Below are 17,772 nucleotides of genomic sequence, written 5' to 3' on the forward strand. Positions count from 1 at the left end.
TCAATAAGGACAAATGCAAAGTACTCCACTTAGGAAGGAACAATCAGTTGCACAGATACAAAATGGGAAATGACTGCCTAGGAAGGAGTACTGCGGAAAGGGATCTGGGGAACATAGTGGATCACATGCTAAATATGAGTCAGCAGTGTAACACTGTTGCAAAAAAAGCGAACATCCTTCTGGGATGTATTAGCAGGAGTATTGTAAGCAAGACACGAGAATCCTTCCACTCTACTCCGCACGGGAGTATTGTATCCAGTTCTGGGCGCCACATTTCAGCAAAGATGTGGATAAATTGGAGAAAGTCCAATTAAGAGCAACAAAAATGATTCAAGGTCTAGAAAACATGACCTATGAGGGAAGATTGAAAAAAACTGGGTTTGTTTAGTCTGGAAAAGAGAAGACAGAGGGGACATGGTAACAGTTTTCAAATACATAAACAGTTGTTACAAGGAGGAGGGAGGAAAATTGTTCTTCTTAACCTCTGAGGCTAGGACAAGAAGCAATGGGCTTAAATTGCAGCAAGGGCAGTTTAGGTTGGACATTAGGATAAACTTCTTAACTGTCAGAGTGGTTAAGCACTGGAATAAATTGCCTAGGGAGGTTGTGGAATTTCCATCATTGGGGATTTTTAAGAGCAGGTTGGACAAACACCTGTCAGGGATGGTTTAGATAATACTTAGTCTTGTCTTGAGTGCAGGAGACTGGACTAGATGACCTCTCGAGGTCCCATCCAGTTCTATGATTCTAAAGATGCCCCCTCCGACCACTGAACTGTGAGCTTAGAGACACAGCACAGAATCTCATCTGTGATACTTAACTGGGAGTTGTGAGTGGTCTGAACCTGAATTGCTGCGTATGTTAACTAATCCATCTTAGCTTTGTTATAGAGGTTGCTTCTTTTTAAGAAAATAGGGACATGCAGATAGATTCTCTACTTTTTAATTGGAAAATATGGCACAAATCTTGCTTCATATATACACAGAATCTAAATAAACAGTGGGAAACACACTTGTTGATATTGTTCTATGGCCTAAGAGCATTGTTGGACCTCATGCTGTTCCCCTCCAAGAAGGAAGTTGCTACAGTAACATTAAATATGATGGCCATTTATAGATTAATAGATTGTAAAGCCAGAAGGAACCTTTGTTATCACTCCTGCATAAAGTGCCACAGAATTTCACTCAGTAATTACTGTATCAAGACCAGGGACAGGTGGCTGAACTACACCACATTTTAGAAGAGCATCCAATTTTGATGGATTCCAATGATGGGGAATCTGCCACATTTTTTGTTAAATTGTTCCAGTGGTTAATTATGTTCACTGTAAAAAACATGACTTTACAGAAAGACCCTACAAGATACATTCTACTCCCACTGACATTGCCAGTGCTGTTTCCTATTTACAAAATAAACATAATGAAATGGAGAAAATGTCTGCCAGTTTAAATAAAAACATGATTTTAATATTGTTTACAGATTTACAGTTATATCACATTACAGTCTTTCTGCATTGTTCACCCATCTTGCATATACTATGTCTTTCATCTGTATTTATAAACTCAAAAAGGAATAATCAAACAGTGGAGTAAACTACAATGATCTGCATAATTTATTCTAATCATATTTATTCTATAAATGGCTAAATATTGAACCAAATAGCAAGTTCTCTTTTCTTCCCTCAAACGTATGAAAAAGTGTTTCAGCTCTAAACTCAAAAATAATTCAGCCATCTCAGTCAGTCCACTTTGTTCCAGAAGCTACGGAACTCTAAAGAAAAATTTAGTATTAATCTTCAGAATCAGCAGCATTCACTGAAGTGACTACCTAAACCACCATATTAAGAATCCTTCTCCAGCAACACCCGAACAATACACTCAGTGTATGAGTCAAAATAGTTGCTTTGAACATATCCATCTTCAATCACACCTTGTGATGTACAAAGACGATGTTATTTCCTTCCAAATGGATCAGACCACACTTTTAACCCTATAAATCAAGAAAAAAAACACCATCAAGAGTTTATAGATTTTTATAGGCCAAAAGGACAATTATAATTATCGTCTGACCTCCTGCATAATAGGTCAAAGAACTGCACACTGTAATTTCTGAATCAAGCCCGTAACTTCTGTTTGACCTATGCATATCATTTAGAAAGACATCTAGTCTTGATTTAAAGAATTCAAGTCATGGAGACTCTAGGTAAGTTGTTCCAATGGTTAATTACTCTTAGTGTTAAAAAACTGCATCTTATTTTTAGTCTGAATTTATCTAGCTTCCATCTGCTATGTCTTTTTCGACTAGATTATAGAGCTGTCTATTATCAGACATCTCTCTCTCTCTCTCTCATGTAGGCACTTGTAGACAGTGATCAAGTCACTGCTTAACCTTCTTTTGGATAAACAGACTGAGCTTCTTTAGTCTAAATCCATAAGGCACGTCTTCCAGACCTCAACTCATTCCTGTAGTTCTTTTCTGAACCTTATCCAATTTTTTAACATCCTATTTGAAGTGTGGATACACTGGGTACAATATTGAAGTAATGGTTTCACTGATGTTATATACAGAAGTAATACCACCTTCCTTCTCGATATTCCCCTGAAGTTGATTTGGACTTTTATAAAAAAATTGAAACAAATAATCCTGTAATACCTATTACAGAAACACAAATAGCCTCTTGTCTGCAGCAACAAATAGCCAACCTTGAATGGCTAATAGCTAGTACTTTAATCCTCCCAGAGCCCTTACATTTACTTTGCCTATCAACAAGAATCTCTTTCACTGGCACAGCAAGCCAAAGAAGCTAGCTGGTAATTATAACAGTAGTTATCAACAAAATATTTCTGACAATGGAAACAATAAATGCTCAGGCAGCTCAGTTCTACACAGTTTCTTGGTTAGAGCTTCTATTCAGCAATGCGGAGTGCAAATGTACATTTTTACAGTAAAGCCCAGCCTACACATAGAAGCTTTTAATTGGTTTAGAAATCTGTCGTTTAATCTGTACAACCCCTCTGCATGAATGCTCTGAAACTGGTTTAAAAGTGACATATCTCCACACAGAGGGGTTGCACCAATTTAACTAAACCAAGTTAGTTAAATTGGTGAAATTTCTGTGCAACGACAATGTGACACTCTACACCCCAGGGGAGTGCCCTGTAGCCCCAATATTCATCATTTGTCTATAATTGTGATATTGCATATAAAGCATGACATGTGAGGTATCAGGGGAAAGAACAATGGCTTTCAGCAGATCATGACCCTATCTAAATATGTATATCATTAGTGCATATAAAGTTATGCAGTTGTCTTGTATGGTTGTCACTAAAATACGCTGTGAATTGGGGAATTGCCCAGATATTAGATCCCCGCAGACAAGGACAAGGGAGCTAACCACAGCCTAGGCGGGTGTCAAACAATCATCAACAGCCATTATCCGGCAAGGGAGTTACAATTCAATGACTCACTTGCACAAGGCCACACCAGGGGAATTGCTCAACCTTGCCTGGTGGTGACTCAGCAATGCCCACCAGACATGCCTTGACTTATGTTCTCCAAACACATGGATGGACTAAGGGTATGCTTCGCTACCCGCCACGTTGGCGGGCAGTGATCAATCCAGCGGGGATCGATTTATCGCGTCTAGTCTAGGCACGCTAAATAGACCCCCGAGAGCTCTCCCGTCGACTCCTGTACTCCAGTGCCACAAGAGGCGCAGGCAGAGTCGACAGGGGAGTGGCAGCAGTCGACTCACCGTAGCGAAGACACCACAGTAAGTCGGTCTAAGTACGTCAACTTCAGCTACATTATTCACATAGCTGAAGTCGCGTAACTTAGATTAATCTCCCCACACAGTGTAGACCAGGGCTTAGAGTATAAAATAGAGCACAGGGGCCCCATGCTTTGCCTTTGCTCCTCCCCACACCTATGCTGCAAGCAACAAGAACACTCCGAAGACTGAAGACTCCAACAGAGGAGACTGGCCCAGGTTTCAAGGGTGAAACCTGCGTACTATGATCTGCAATATCCAGTGGGGTGAGAAAAACTCTTTAATCTAGATGTTGCCAAGTCTAATAGGGTTGAGAGTTTAGACTGCATGCTTATATTTTCTTTTCTTTTGGTAACCACTCTGACTTTTTGTAATCAATCAACTTGTTTTACTGTTTATCTTTATCAGTGAATTTGCCTGAAGTGTTTGGTAAATCTGCTCAGGTTCACAAAGGCTGGTGTATATCCACCTTCCATTGATTAAGTGGTGAACCAATTAGTGAACTGCTTGTCTTGAGCAGTGCAAGATAGTATATTCCTGAGGTACAAGGCTGGGAGCTGGGGAGATTCGGCTGGTGCCTTTCTCTGTGTGATTCATGAGTGGCTCTGGGAGCATTCATGCAATCTAGCTGGGTGTGGAGCTCCACGTGCAGTTGTGCTGAGTGATAACAGCGCCTGGAGGGGTTTGCTGCTTGTAACTAGCAAGGCATTGTGAGAGACAACCCCAGGGTGGAAAGTTAAGGGGGCACAGCAGTCCCACAGTCCCAGCTGCACCTCTGGAATCCCGTCACAGATGATGCCTGAGAAAACTGTTTAGCACCAAGTCACGTATTACAAGTTGTTTGTTAGTTTTTCTAAAAGAACTCTGAATAATTAAATGGACAGACTATTTAATTTAACATACTTGCTTTTAAAGTCTATTTAAATGCTGAAATTATAGTATTCAGTGAGTGTTTTATTACCTGGAGGCTGAACATCCTCTTGAACAATACCAGATCGATTTGTTGCCTGTTCCTTCCCTGGTAAACACAACAAACAGTAAAATCACACAGACAGAAACACCATATATTCTTACAGTAGCGAACAAAATGTTATGAATCAGAAAGGCAGCAAAAAAAATCTGCATGTGATAGTCTGACACGCTGGTGAACAGCAGTCTGCTCAGCAAAAATATAATAAATCACACAGGATGAAAGCTTGCATCTCAGACCAATAAACAGCAAGACAATTTTTGGATATATAACCAAACCTAAAAGAGAGAATGTGAAAGGATTAGTTTCTTTGATATAGTGTTTCTATAATATAGTGTCAGCTATTGCCAAAAGGTGATATTAGGGAACACAACACCTTAGTGACAGATAAAATGCAACACTGATGAATGAAAAATAATGCACATTGGAAAAACTATACATACAAAATGATGTGATCTAAATTAGCTCAAGGAGTGATCTTGGAGTAATTGTGGATAGTTTTCTGAAAACATCCGTTCAATGTGCAGCAGCAGTCAAAAAAGCTAATAGAATGTTAGACGCCACCAGAAAAGGGATAGATTATAAAACAGAAAATATCATAATGCCACTATGTAAATCCATGGTACACCCAAACTTTGAATACTGCCTGCAGATCTGGTCGTCCCATCTCACAAAAGATGTTAGAATTGTAAATGGTACAGAAAAGGGCAACAAAAATGATTAGGTGTATGGAACAACTTCCATACGAGGTGAGATTAAAAAAGACTGAAACTGTTCACCTTAGAAAAGAGACTACTAAAGTGAGAATATGATAGAGGTCTATAAAATCATGAATGGTGTGGAGAAAATGAATATGGAAGTGTTATTTACCCCTTCAATAACACAAGAACCAGGGGTCACCCAATGAGATTAATAGGCGGAGAGGTTTAAAACAAGTAGTAAGTACTTGTTCACACAACACACAGTCAACCTGTGGAACTCATTGCCATGGGATCTTGTGAAGTATAAAAAAAGAATCCAATATTCTCATGAAGGATGGGTCCATCAATGGCGGTTAGCCAAGATGACCTGGACACAACCCCATACTCCGAATGTCTCTAAACATCCAAATGCCAGAAGCTGGGACTAGACAATAGGATGGATAACTCAATAATTGCCCTGTTTTGTTCACTCTCTCTGAAGCATCTGGCACTGGTCACTGTTGGAAGACAAGATACTAGGCTAGATGGAACATTGGTCTGACCTGGTATGGCCAATTTTACAAAATGGAAGAAGGGTGGTTAGAACATTTTGGGTGCTCTTATAACATGATATCATAATAATGTATCTTCTTATAGACGGGACTGGTCGCACTAAACATCTTCAAGTTTCCCTGACACTTCCCAATAGAAGAACCTGTTTGCAATAGCTTTTAACTTTAACCATTTGGGTTGAAAATTTCCCTGCCAGGAGTCTGCCTCAAGCTTTCCCCCGCTCTCCCCTAGGGAGGAGGGAGAGAGAGAGAGTAACTGTGACAGAATTGGAGGAGGAGACTGGCACTTGTTGGCCAAAGAGACTGGAAATTGGAGCTAACGAGACAGACCTTTGGAAGGAGCAGGCTGGGACTGGGAGCTGTGGGGTGGAGAGGGGAGGGAAATGTCACTAGTATCAGATGAGGAGTTGGGAGATATACATTTTGATACAGTCTATCGACAAGGGGGAGTGAATTAAGATTGCACAGGCAACCTTAATCCTGGAATTTCCAGACTTTTGGGTGCTTGACTTTGTAACCTTAATGATGTTCTTTTATCATAGTGTTTTGTGTGCAATTTATATTTAAACTGCATTATGAGGAGGAACAGGATACAGAGAAGAGTGATCAGTTTTTGATGGGAAATGGAACAGAAAGTGTATCTTGGTGGGAAGCTCCAGTTTGAGTAAGTGGAGCTTCCCTAACAGATCGTAGGTGCTTACCAATTAGCATGGCATTTAAACTGAAATAAAATGAAAGTCCCTCTGAGGTGGCCATAAAATTTGTTTCACTTTCTCTTTTACAATTCAAAAATATTTTCAAACTTTTTCAATAGATGAATCACAATAAAGTTTGTGTTAAAATGGAGATACAAATTATAAGAGATTAGCTCCTTTGTTCTCCATTATTAGTTGTCCCCCTTAAAAGCTTGATATAAAATTTCTGTGCAGAAATTTGATCTCCTGTATTTTTCAATTTTTTTTTTTCTTTTCTGTTTCCATCTGAATTGTTTTATGGCTCTTTGTGCACAATGGAGCAACAATAAACTCTGGAATCAACTGAAAGTTAATTTATGCTCCCCCTGCTGGCTCTGCAACAGCAAAACACTAAACACTGACTCATCTAGGTCTTGCATAAAAAGCATTTGATTTTTAAAAATTTGTTTACAGAATACAAGAGCAAGTTTAAAAATTTAAGAGTCAAAGAAACAGTAGATTAGAAAAGTACCATATTCTAGACAGTTAACCGTGAAAAACAAAGAAAAAAGAGAATATAGTTTAGACTAGCATTCAAGGGAATGTTCACGACGTTCTAGTCACTCAAGTTATCATGACTAGCGACTAAGGTAGCTCTTAAATTCACACTATATACAGGTTATATATGTGGTATACTTATGGAAAGCTTTATGCACCCCTTAAGCTGGAATGTTCTCTTCTGCTTCAATTCAAATTACTCTCTAAAACTCACTTCTTCTGCAATATTTATCAGAACTGAGGGGAAGGTAGAAAATATTTGTTTTAAAATACAAGTTTAAAAATGTGTTCATGCCTCACTGGTTCACATAACTGTATGCTCTTATTGTCATCATTGTCCTTTTCTTTCCCCTTCTCTTGATTCCCCCATACATTGTCACATCAAACTCAGACTCTTTTGGGATAGGTCCACATCCGTAATTGTTTCTGTGAGGGAACAGCACATTTTGGGAGCTTGAAAAAGTAATTACAACTCCATGGATGTGAGAGATTTAAGTAATGGGACATTAACTTGAAGTTTAGGCATCTTTTAAAATAAAGGCATTTTAGACCCTGGAGGTACTACAAGTGTTCCTGTGTCCTCCCCTGCCTTATTTATGTTCACAATAGAAAATGGAACACAGTGATACAGCCAGGATTCAAAATCTAGAGTTTCTGGATTCCAGCTGTGCTCAGGCCATCAGTCCATACTGCCTCCTATATTGTACATATACACACATATATTATGTAATGGATCATTGAAAAGCCTATTTTGGTGAGTTTCCAGTTGTTTAATATGATTTTATTTTCCACTGTAAAAGGTCTGCCTCAACTCCCTTTTCTATAACAATGGGATATTACAAGCAAATAATAAAGGAGGGATTATTCAAAAATATTTCTATAGCAAAGATTGGTCATTTTATATGATGTGAAACAACAAGTAGTATACATTAGGAGCATTTATTCCCTGATCTGCAACAAGTTATCTTTATCTGAAATAGAGGGGAGAAATAGGGAAGAATAGTGAAAATATTAGCTTGTGTTAAGTGAGTTTGTTGCAAAAAATGTATTCCAGACACCAAGGGACGCTCTTGAAAGCAAACTAGCAAATGTTATGGATACAAAACCCATGCTCACTCTACAGTTTACAACATAAAAGTAAGGTGAAAAAACCCCACCATTCAACTGCTAAAGTCAGATGTCTTAAAGAACAGTTTTTCCAAGAAACCATTCAGTATGCAGCATGGACAGAGTTCTTTGGGGGTGATGATGCTAGAATGTCTTAGCACCATTAATCCTATCTCCATCATGATTCTTTTTTGTTGGGGAGGTGAGGGGGAAGGAGAGAAAGACTGTTAAACCATTTTATTTTATACACAAAATAGCATGTCAAAGACTCGGTAAATTTAGCATTCCCAGTTATCCAAATTAGTCAGAGAATTATGTCCAGAAGTCTTCTTGTGACAGCTCATCCACTTAAGAAGTGTTTAGTCCAACTTGACGAAGCCGATGTCCTTGGCACACTGGCAGAAACACTGCCTGCACATGTTCAGCCTGCACTTGTGGATCAGGCTGTGGCGGTTCGAGCACAGGCAGCATGAGCGGCAGCCCTGGCCGAACTTCCTGGGGTGGCTCCAGTAGAGCTGCTGGTGACCCATCCTGCCCGAACTGTCAAGCTAACTGAATACAAGCACAACAACCACCCATGGAACCTATCACCATGAAACCTTTTCTTCAAAGCACTTCATTTGAAAGAAGAGAACTCCTCTCCTGGAGGTTTCTTGCTAAGTAGTTACTGAAAATATAGAACAGATGACAGCAGGGGGGTGTCACTTGTCTGGTTACGGACGTTTATTGTGGGAGGCAGTAATGGTGCTCTGTCAGGATATATATATAGGCTGGCTAAAAAAACCAAGGAAAATCTGAATCCCTGAGACAGCCAAGAGGATGAGGGGAACACAGGAGGGGACCATGAGGGAAAATAACTCATGTGATCAGCAAAAAGAAAAGGAGGACTTGTGGCACCTTAGAGACTAACAAATCTATTTGAGCATAAGCTTTCCTGAGCTACAGCTCACTCCATGGGATGCATGTGATCAGGAGGCTCAGGGAGGGACAACCCAAAGGGTAAATGAAGCGCTTGCTATACGGCACAGAGAGGATATCGTGAGGGGCGAGAGGATGAGTCCTAGGGGTTACACAGGGAGGGGAGCGGGGCGGGGCATGCCCGAAGGGGAGGTTGCTCACTGGGGCCCGGGGCATGCCCGGGAGGACAGGGGACGGACACGCAGGTGGGCACCGGGCACCCTACAGGAGAAACGTCCGCGGGCTCAGCCGCGCAGGGTGAGGGGCACAGGCTGGAGGAAGGGGCCGCCAGAGTGATGCACAGGAAGCGGCGGCGTACAGGGGAGGATCGGCAGAGCGGGGCGGAGGGCGGGGACCACATCACCCGAGGCACTGCCCACCCCAGCGGGGATCACGTGAGGCTCGTTGGGGTGGGGGGGGTCCCGCACTCACTGTATTGCTCCACCTGCAGCAGCGGCCGGAAGTAGATGGGATAAAACGCCGCCCCCACCACGGCCACGAACCCGCCGAAGATGAGCAGCGTGCGGGAGATCCGCGCCATGGCCTACAGAGGGCAGGGCGCAAACCTGCGCGCGATCAACACCTGCGCTCCCTACCTCCCCCCCCTTTGCACACTTCCGCTTCCGGGGCAAGTGCAGGGGCTGCTGGGAAGCAGCCTGGATCACGTGGGTGCTCCGGCCTGGGCGAGAGCTAAGCCACGCCCCCTCTCATAGGCGCCCGCTTTCCCGCTGTCGCAGCGCGGCCTGCGCAGAGCGCCCCGTTCTGCGTCCTCGAGCGCGCTCCGGAGGGCGGAGCCTGTCGCCTCACCTCAGTGCTCCGAGCCCTGGGAGGCGCCGGCTTGGGCGGGCCTCCCTGGCGGGGTCACGGCCGCGACCTTGGAAATCCCGCCGCCGTTGGTCACGAGCGTCCGCGAGCTCGGAGTATGCCGGGCTTTGGACAAGCACGTGGTCGAATGGCGGGCCTGGTACAAACGCCTCTCTGTGCGGACAGACAGACAGACTCAGGGGAAAGAGGGGTACACCCATGATTCCTGAGGGGTTTGGGTTGTAGGCGGCGGGGGGCGGGGTGTTACCTTTGTATAACTTCCTACGTCTGGAGAATACAATGTATAGTCCATTTATATCAGCCATAATCTCAGTACCCTTCATTTGCCACCTTTTTAGTCTCTCCTCAGTCCTCCACTGAGCATCTCATTGTCATTTAAAAGCCTCTGTTACACTCCATGCAGCCACAGTGCAATGTACTCCTGGGGGAAATTTGTGTCACTGCGCGTGCGCAGAATTCATGTTCTCTGCAGATTTCTATGCTTCCCCACAGAAAAATGACTTCTAATGGAGAAGCACAGGGAAGCTGCAAGAGCAGTCATGCACTCCTCCCTGGCAGCATAGGCAGGTCGGTTTGGGCTCCTGAAGTGGGGGGAAGAGCAGCTGAGCTGTCATGCGTGTCAGAGAGACATTCTCTCCCTCTCGCTCGCTATTGCGGCACATTTGGCATGGAGGGACAGAGTTTCAGGGTGTTTCTGAGGAGTTAGGCATGGGGCAGGCTCTGTCCCCTCAGGCAGAGCAGAACGTAGCAGCCTGTCTTCTTAGTCAGTTGTTCCCATTGTCTTTGTGAATTCCCCCAGGAGTATAAAACAGGTGTCAAAGTTTTAAGGCTCCTTTACATTACCAGAGTGGTGTAAAGGACAGTATGACCTTATAAATGCTTATGGTGCTTTAATGATTTGAACTGGTCTACATTTTTGGACTGAAAAAGTTTCCTATCAAAATATGCTCCATGAACTGTTTGCTACTAACCATTCTGGAGATGGTCAGTAGCCAATATAAATTATGAGTTGATTCCCCATCCCTCCCTTATTGCTCAGTTTCCTATGATTAAGGCTGTGAGTTTGTCACAGATTGGAGGTCACAGATTCTGGGACTTTTTGTGACTTCTGCAGCAGCTGGTGAGCCTGGCCCTGGGGCAGCCCCTGGGCAAGTTGCACAGGCTGCTGCTGGGGCAGTCTCGGGTCACCGTGCCCCCCAGCAGCAGGAGTTTGGGTGTAGGAGAGAGTAGGGGGTTGGGTCATGAGACAGGGTGAGGGATCTGGGTAGCACTTACCCTGAAGCAGCAACATCCTCCTCCCGGCCAATAAGAGCTGCGGAGGCAGTGCCCGGGGCGGAGACAGCGTGCAGAGCTGCCTGGCCATGCCTCCACTGAGGAGCTGAAGGAGGGGGCTGTTGCTGCTTCCAGGGAGGCACGGAGCCAGGTAGGGAGCCTGCCAGCTGTGCCACCTCCCCAGCGGTGGTCCTGGGCTACGCAACTCCGGGCCACCCCCGTGCCAGTGGCCACAGCGCCCCTGTGCTGCTGCCCCGAGTACCCCCAAGATTTAGTCAGAGGTATATAGTACAAGTCATGAACAGGTCATGGGCCATGAATTTTTGTTTACTGCCCATGACCTGTCTATGACTTTTACTAAAAATACCCATGACTAAAACGTAGCCTTACCTATGATGTAATACTGAGCATATGGCTGCATATATTTGTTGACTAATAACTAGAAATAAAGAATCAAACCTAGCTACATTACTATTAGGCAAGGGGGTTGGGGGATTTCCTCCAATGTTCTCCACTCCCATTCTCCACCCATTATATTGTAGTTTATATAAATTACCTAAATAATTGAAACCAGCATGATTATATTGCATTATTTTGACAATTAAAATATGCAGAATTTTAAAATATTGTGCATAGAATTTTTAATTTTTTGGCACAGAATTCCCCCAGGAGTATGTAATGGTGTATATAGTTTAATAACATACATCTACATTGTGCCTTTCATCATGATTGATCCTAAAGTGAATTACAAACGTGGACATGAATCGGGTCACCCATCACAGATATGTAGTCACCTCCTGAGCGGAATAGAAAAGCTGTTTAACACCACTTGGCAACCCATGAAGTGAATAATAATATATCCAATTGAAGCTACTAGTACATTCTAACACCAGTCAGTCTTTATGTAGCTATAACATCATCATGCAGAAAGATGAATGCCTGTGACTTCAAACACAGCAGAATAAACAAGTATGTGCGTTTTTTATTACATTAAGCAAAGATGCCAAACTTTCATTTTCCGTAGATAACCAGCCTGATATTGATTCTAGCAGAATCCAGTTCCTTAGGTGCTTTGAATGTAACCTGCAAAGAGAAAGAAATTGCTTGTAAGAGCATAATCAATCATCTTCTTCTGCCTGGAAGATTTGTTTCAAAAAGGGTCATGTTCTGCTTGTTTTTTTTACATTACAAATATCAGTTAAGGATGTCATGGTCAATCTTTTCTAGTTTTGCTGGGGGCTTCTTGGGCATACCAGATTGTGGACCAAGAGATTTCTCAGTCTTTGAATATTTAACGGATACTTTTTTCTGCCCCAAGTATATTGTTAGGTGTTAGAGTTGAATGTATTAACAAAACCAAAGTTTTAAAAAGCCTGAATCAGAGTCACTGCCTCTCTCAGTTAATCAGCTTTCATTTGCATGATAACTCTATCATATATCTACAATTTCTCCTGTTGTCCAGAGAGTCTTTCAGGATAAGCACATTGGACACAATCTGAATCTCCAATGCAGCGGTTCTCAAACTGTGGGTCGGGACCCCATTTTAATGGGGTTGCTAGGGCTGGCTTAGACTTGCTGGGGCCCGGGCCAGAGCCAAAGCGCATTCCCCACTGCCCAGGGCTGAAGCTGAAGCCTGAGCACCACCGTATAGTGCCAAAGTCTGAGGGCTTCAGCCCTGGGCAGTGGGGCTCAGGTTACAGCAGGGGTCAGCAACCTGCGGCATGCGTGCCAAGGTGGCACACAAGCCGATTTTTACTGGCACGCTGCTGGCAGGCAGCAGGCTGAGCGGGGCCGGCGGCCAGGACCCTGGCTGGCAGGAGCAGGTGGATGGAACCCCAGACGGGCGGTGGGCTGAGCCGCTCAGCATGCCGCTGGTCTGGGTTTCTGTCCACCGGCCTCACTCAGCCCGCTGACGGTCTGGAGTTCTGGCCGCCAGCCCCTTGCCAGCCGGGGTCCCAGCCGCTGGCCCCGCTCAGCGTGCTGCCGGCCTGAGTGAACAGAACCCCTGGCCAGCAGCGGACTGAGCGGGGCCGGCAGCCGGGACCCCGGCTGGCAGGAGTCAACAGAACCCCAGACTGGCAGCGGGTGAGCCGTTGCTGGTCTGGGGTCCTGTCCGCCACCCAGCTCAGTCTACTGACAGTCTGGGGTTCTGGCCGCCAGCCCCTTGCCAGCTGGGCTCCTGGCCATCTGCCCCGCTCAGCCTGCTGCTGGCCTGGGATACCAGCCACCTGCTCACCTCACTGCTGGTCTGGGGTTCCAGCCGCCCGGCACCCTGCCAGCCGGGGTCCGAGCCTCTGGCCTTGCTCAGCCCTCCTGCCGGCTTGGGGTACCAGCAGCCAGCCCAGCGCTCTGCAGCCCTTATCAAAAATTACACTACAATTAGCTTAAAAACTTGAAAACTTAAAAACGTATATTACAGTAATCGTTAAAAAATGTATAATGTTAATAAATACATAGGTTTGATGAAACAAAGTGGTTGTACTTATGTGCCTGTGCTTAATTTGTGTTTTCGATGATTTACCTTCTAAAAAAATCTCACATGTCTCGCACCCCCAGGGGGTGCGTGCACCCTAGGTTAAGAACCACTGCACTAAAGTGATAAGATCTGCATTTTAATTTAATTTTAAATGAAGCTTCTTAAACATTTTTAAAACCTTGTTTACCTTACATACAACAATAGTTTAGTTCTATAATATAGACTTACAGAGAGAGACCTTCTAAAAATGTTAAAATGTATTACCGGTGCACGAAACCTTAAGTTAGAGTGAATAAATGAAGACTCGGCACACAACTTCTGAAAGGTTGCCGACCCCTGGGTTACAGGCTCCCTGCTGGGGTTGAAGCCCTTGGGCTTCGTCTTTGGCCTTCCTGCCCAGGGTAGCGGGGATCAGGGGTTGGCTCAGGCTTCAGTCCTCCCTCCTGGGGTCCTGAAGTAATTTTTGTTGTCAGAAGGGGGTCGCGGTGCAATGAAGTTTGAGAACCCCTGCTCTATGTAACAAGCAGCCCTCCTCTCCCAATGCCCTTTTTTGAGGAAAAAAACAAACCAACCCATTCAGGCTTTTGTTTTGCATCATTACAAAGCAAAATAATGGAATAAGCTGAATTTTCAATTTTGGATATTTAAAAGGACAAGCATTTGTGGTATGTGAAGAAGACATAGTTGTCATCCTAAACATTGTGACCTTCTCAACCAGATACAAATGTTTTCAAGGACAGAACTGGTATGTAGTACAATACTTCGGACGTTGGGAAGCAGTATTTGCCAAATCCTGCTAATATTGAAGCCAGTGGGAATTTGCTTGGATGAGAGCAGGATAGGAGCCATATTCTGCAAGGCTAAAATTCAACAAAATGTAGAGGAACCACACATGGCCCTACACACTACTTAAGGTCTCTTCAGTCTTGCTCAAGGGCTCCACATATGTGCAAGAGGTCTGCCAAAGTCTACTAATTGGGGACCAAGGCCTTAGACTGTAGTCTGATTAGGCCAGGAAGCCCACTGTAAAGTGCCATGCATTTCTATTGGTCTACATACATGACAGATAACATTGAACGCCATTATCTAATACAACTCTTAATTACAATGCGATAGAAACATATTTTAAACAATCATTTTAACTCCATTATTAAAAATGGCAATGGCAATTAAATTGGTACTGTCCTGCCATATGTTTTATTCAAGTTCAGGTTTGAAAGCATAAGTAAAAACAATAATATGCTTTATGTGAGCTGTTCAAGGCAGCTACTATGTTTTCCTATGTGTGTATGCCTAACATACTATATGCTTGAGCATAGTGCAGATATGTAATAATTAATAGTAATAAAATGTACCAAGGACTTCAGCCCGTGCAATGTCTTTTTTATTGTAATTTCTATGATTCTGTGATTATGGTTAATAACTAATAACATGATAATGTGCACTTCTATAGAGATGTGACAAATGTTCTCAAAACACTTTACTAGAATTAATTAATGAAGCTTTACAACTTATTCCAGTTTGACTGATGGGTTCCTGGGGCACAGCAAAGTTAAGTGATGTACCAGACTTGACATGGGAAGTCTACAGAAGAATAAAATCCAGAAAACCTGAAGGCTCCAGCCCCGCCCGGGCGGCTCCTCCTCCCCCCGCGGAGGCTGAGCTCCTCCAGGAAGCAGGATCTACCTAGTCCCCGTGGCCGGATTCCCCAGGCGGCCGCGCGCTCGGGCTGCCCTGCCCTGCCCTGGGCACCGACCCGCCGCAGCAAGTTCCGCGCTCGGCACCGAGCCGCCGCGCGCCGTCAGCGGCGGCATCCGCGACGCCCATGGGAGCAGCTGGCGCCTGAGCCCCATCGGAACCATGTGGTACCCAGCGGAGCCCCAGGCCGTGCCCCATGGGGGCCTCCTCCTGCTCTGGCTGCTGGTGAGCCCGCCTCCCCCCACTCCCCGGACACCGGCCGCCACCCCGCTGCGGCGCTGGCCGGGACCTGCCGCCGGGAGCACCCTGGGAGGGGCTGCCAGCTCCTTTGCCCCGCAGCAGGCACATCCTCCGCTGCCAGCCCCGGAAGCTATGCAGGACCCCGCTGTGCTCTGCAGTATGCCCCGTTCCTCCCAGCACACCCCTCGGTGCACCCCCCAGCGCACTCCCAATGCTCCCCCCAGCACACGCCCTGTATGCCTCCATCCATCCCAGCACACCTCTCCATCCACCCCAGCACACTCCCAATACATCTCTCCATCCCAATACACCCTCCATCCACCACAACACTCCCTATATACTTGTCCATTCCCATACACCTCTCCACCCACCCCAATATGTTGCTAATACACCCTTCCACACTTCTCCATCCACCCCAGCACACACCCAGTACACACCTCTGTCCACCTTAATATGCTCCTAGTACAGTCCTCTGATCCAATACATGCCTCCATCCACCTCAACGCAGTTCCAATACCTCCATCCCTCTACCCACTCCAACCCATTCCTAATGCACTCCTGCACCCTAATACCCCCTCTGTCCACCCCAGCACACTTCCCGTGTAACCCCCCATCCCCATCCATCCATCCATCCATCCACTCCAACACACTTCCAGGACAACACCAAACAAGAAGAATCCCACTATTTTCCATAGGACTATATTAACTTGAATCATAGAAATATAAAGCTGGAAGGGACCTCAAGAAGTCAAGTCCAGCCCTAGCGTAGAGGCAGGACCAAGTAAACCTAGACCATCTGTGACAGGTGTTTGTGCAACCTGTTCATAAAAGCCTCCAAAAATGAGGATTCTACAACCTCCCTTAGAAGACCATTTCAGAGATTGACTATCCTTATAGTTAGAAAGTTTTTCCTAATATCTAATCTAAATCTTCCTTGCTGCAGATTAAACCCATTACTGCTTGTCCTACTTCAGTGGACATGAAGAACAATTGATCACAATCTTCTTTATAACATCCCTCAACATATTTGAAGACTGTTACCAGTCCCTCCTCTGAGTGTTTCTCAAGGCTAAATATGCCCAGTTGTTTTAATCTTTCCTCATAAGTCAGGTTTTCTAAACCTTTTATCATTTTTGTTGCTCTTCTCTGGACTCTCTGCTGTTTGTCCACATCTTTCTTAAAGTGTGTTGTCCAGAATTGGACACAGTAGTTCAGCTGTGCCTAGTAGAGTAGTCTTGCATACAACACTCCTGTTAATACACCCCAGAATGATATTAGTCTTTTTTGCAACTGCCTCATATTGTTAACTCATTTTCAGTTTGTGATTCACTATAACCCTCAGATCCTTTTCAGCTCTGCTACTATCTAGACAGTTATTCCCCATTTTTCAGTTGACGTGATTTGTTCTTGACAAATCCCTGTTGACCATTGCTTAAAACCCTGTTTATCCTCTGGGACAGGGGTTCTCAGACTTCCTTCCACCACGACCCCCTTCTAACAACAAAAATTACTTCACGACCCCAGGAGGGGGGGAACTGAAGCCTGAGCCTGCCCAAGCCCCACTTCCCTGGGAGGGGGCGGAGGGAGAGAGGAAGCCTGAACCCTATTGCTCCAGGCAGGGGGACCAAAGCTGAAGCTCAAGGGCTTCAGCCCCTAGTCAGGGGGCCTGCAACCTGAGCCCTGCTGCCCAGGGCTGAAGCCCTAGCACTTTGGCTTCGGCCCTGAGGAGTGGGGCTCAGGCTTCAGTCCCAGGCCCCAACAAGTCTAAGCCAACCTGATGACCCCATTCAAAGGGGGTCGCGACCCACTTTGGGGTCCCGATCCACAGTTTGAGAACCATTTCTCTAGGTGCTTATAAAGTGACTGTTTAATAATTTGTTGCAGTATCTTTCCAAGTATCAAAGTTAGGTTGACTAGTCTATAATTCCCAGGTCCTCTTTGTTCCCCTTTTTAAAGATAGTTACTTTGTTTGCC

The 17,772-nt window shown here is 44.9% G+C and overlaps 1 protein-coding gene and 1 pseudogene across 1 annotated transcript; both read right to left on the minus strand.

The window, feature by feature from the left end:
- Positions 1–1,438: 1,438 nt before the first annotated feature.
- Positions 1,439–9,911, minus strand: SMIM20 (small integral membrane protein 20). Its single transcript, XM_077815787.1, has 3 exons — positions 9,720–9,911; positions 4,731–4,787; positions 1,439–1,989 (listed from the first exon to the last, which is right to left on the minus strand). The coding sequence occupies exons 1-3, from the start codon at positions 9,826–9,828 to the stop codon at positions 1,952–1,954; spliced, it is 204 nt and encodes a 67-aa protein (XP_077671913.1). The 5' UTR covers positions 9,829–9,911; the 3' UTR covers positions 1,439–1,951.
- On the minus strand, positions 4,794–9,456 carry LOC144264232 (small ribosomal subunit protein uS14 pseudogene; annotated as a pseudogene).
- Positions 9,912–17,772: the final 7,861 nt, after the last annotated feature.

Source organism: Eretmochelys imbricata, chromosome 4 (genome assembly GCF_965152235.1).
Source record: "Eretmochelys imbricata isolate rEreImb1 chromosome 4, rEreImb1.hap1, whole genome shotgun sequence".
In the NCBI taxonomy this organism is placed as follows: domain Eukaryota; kingdom Metazoa; phylum Chordata; order Testudines; family Cheloniidae; genus Eretmochelys; species Eretmochelys imbricata.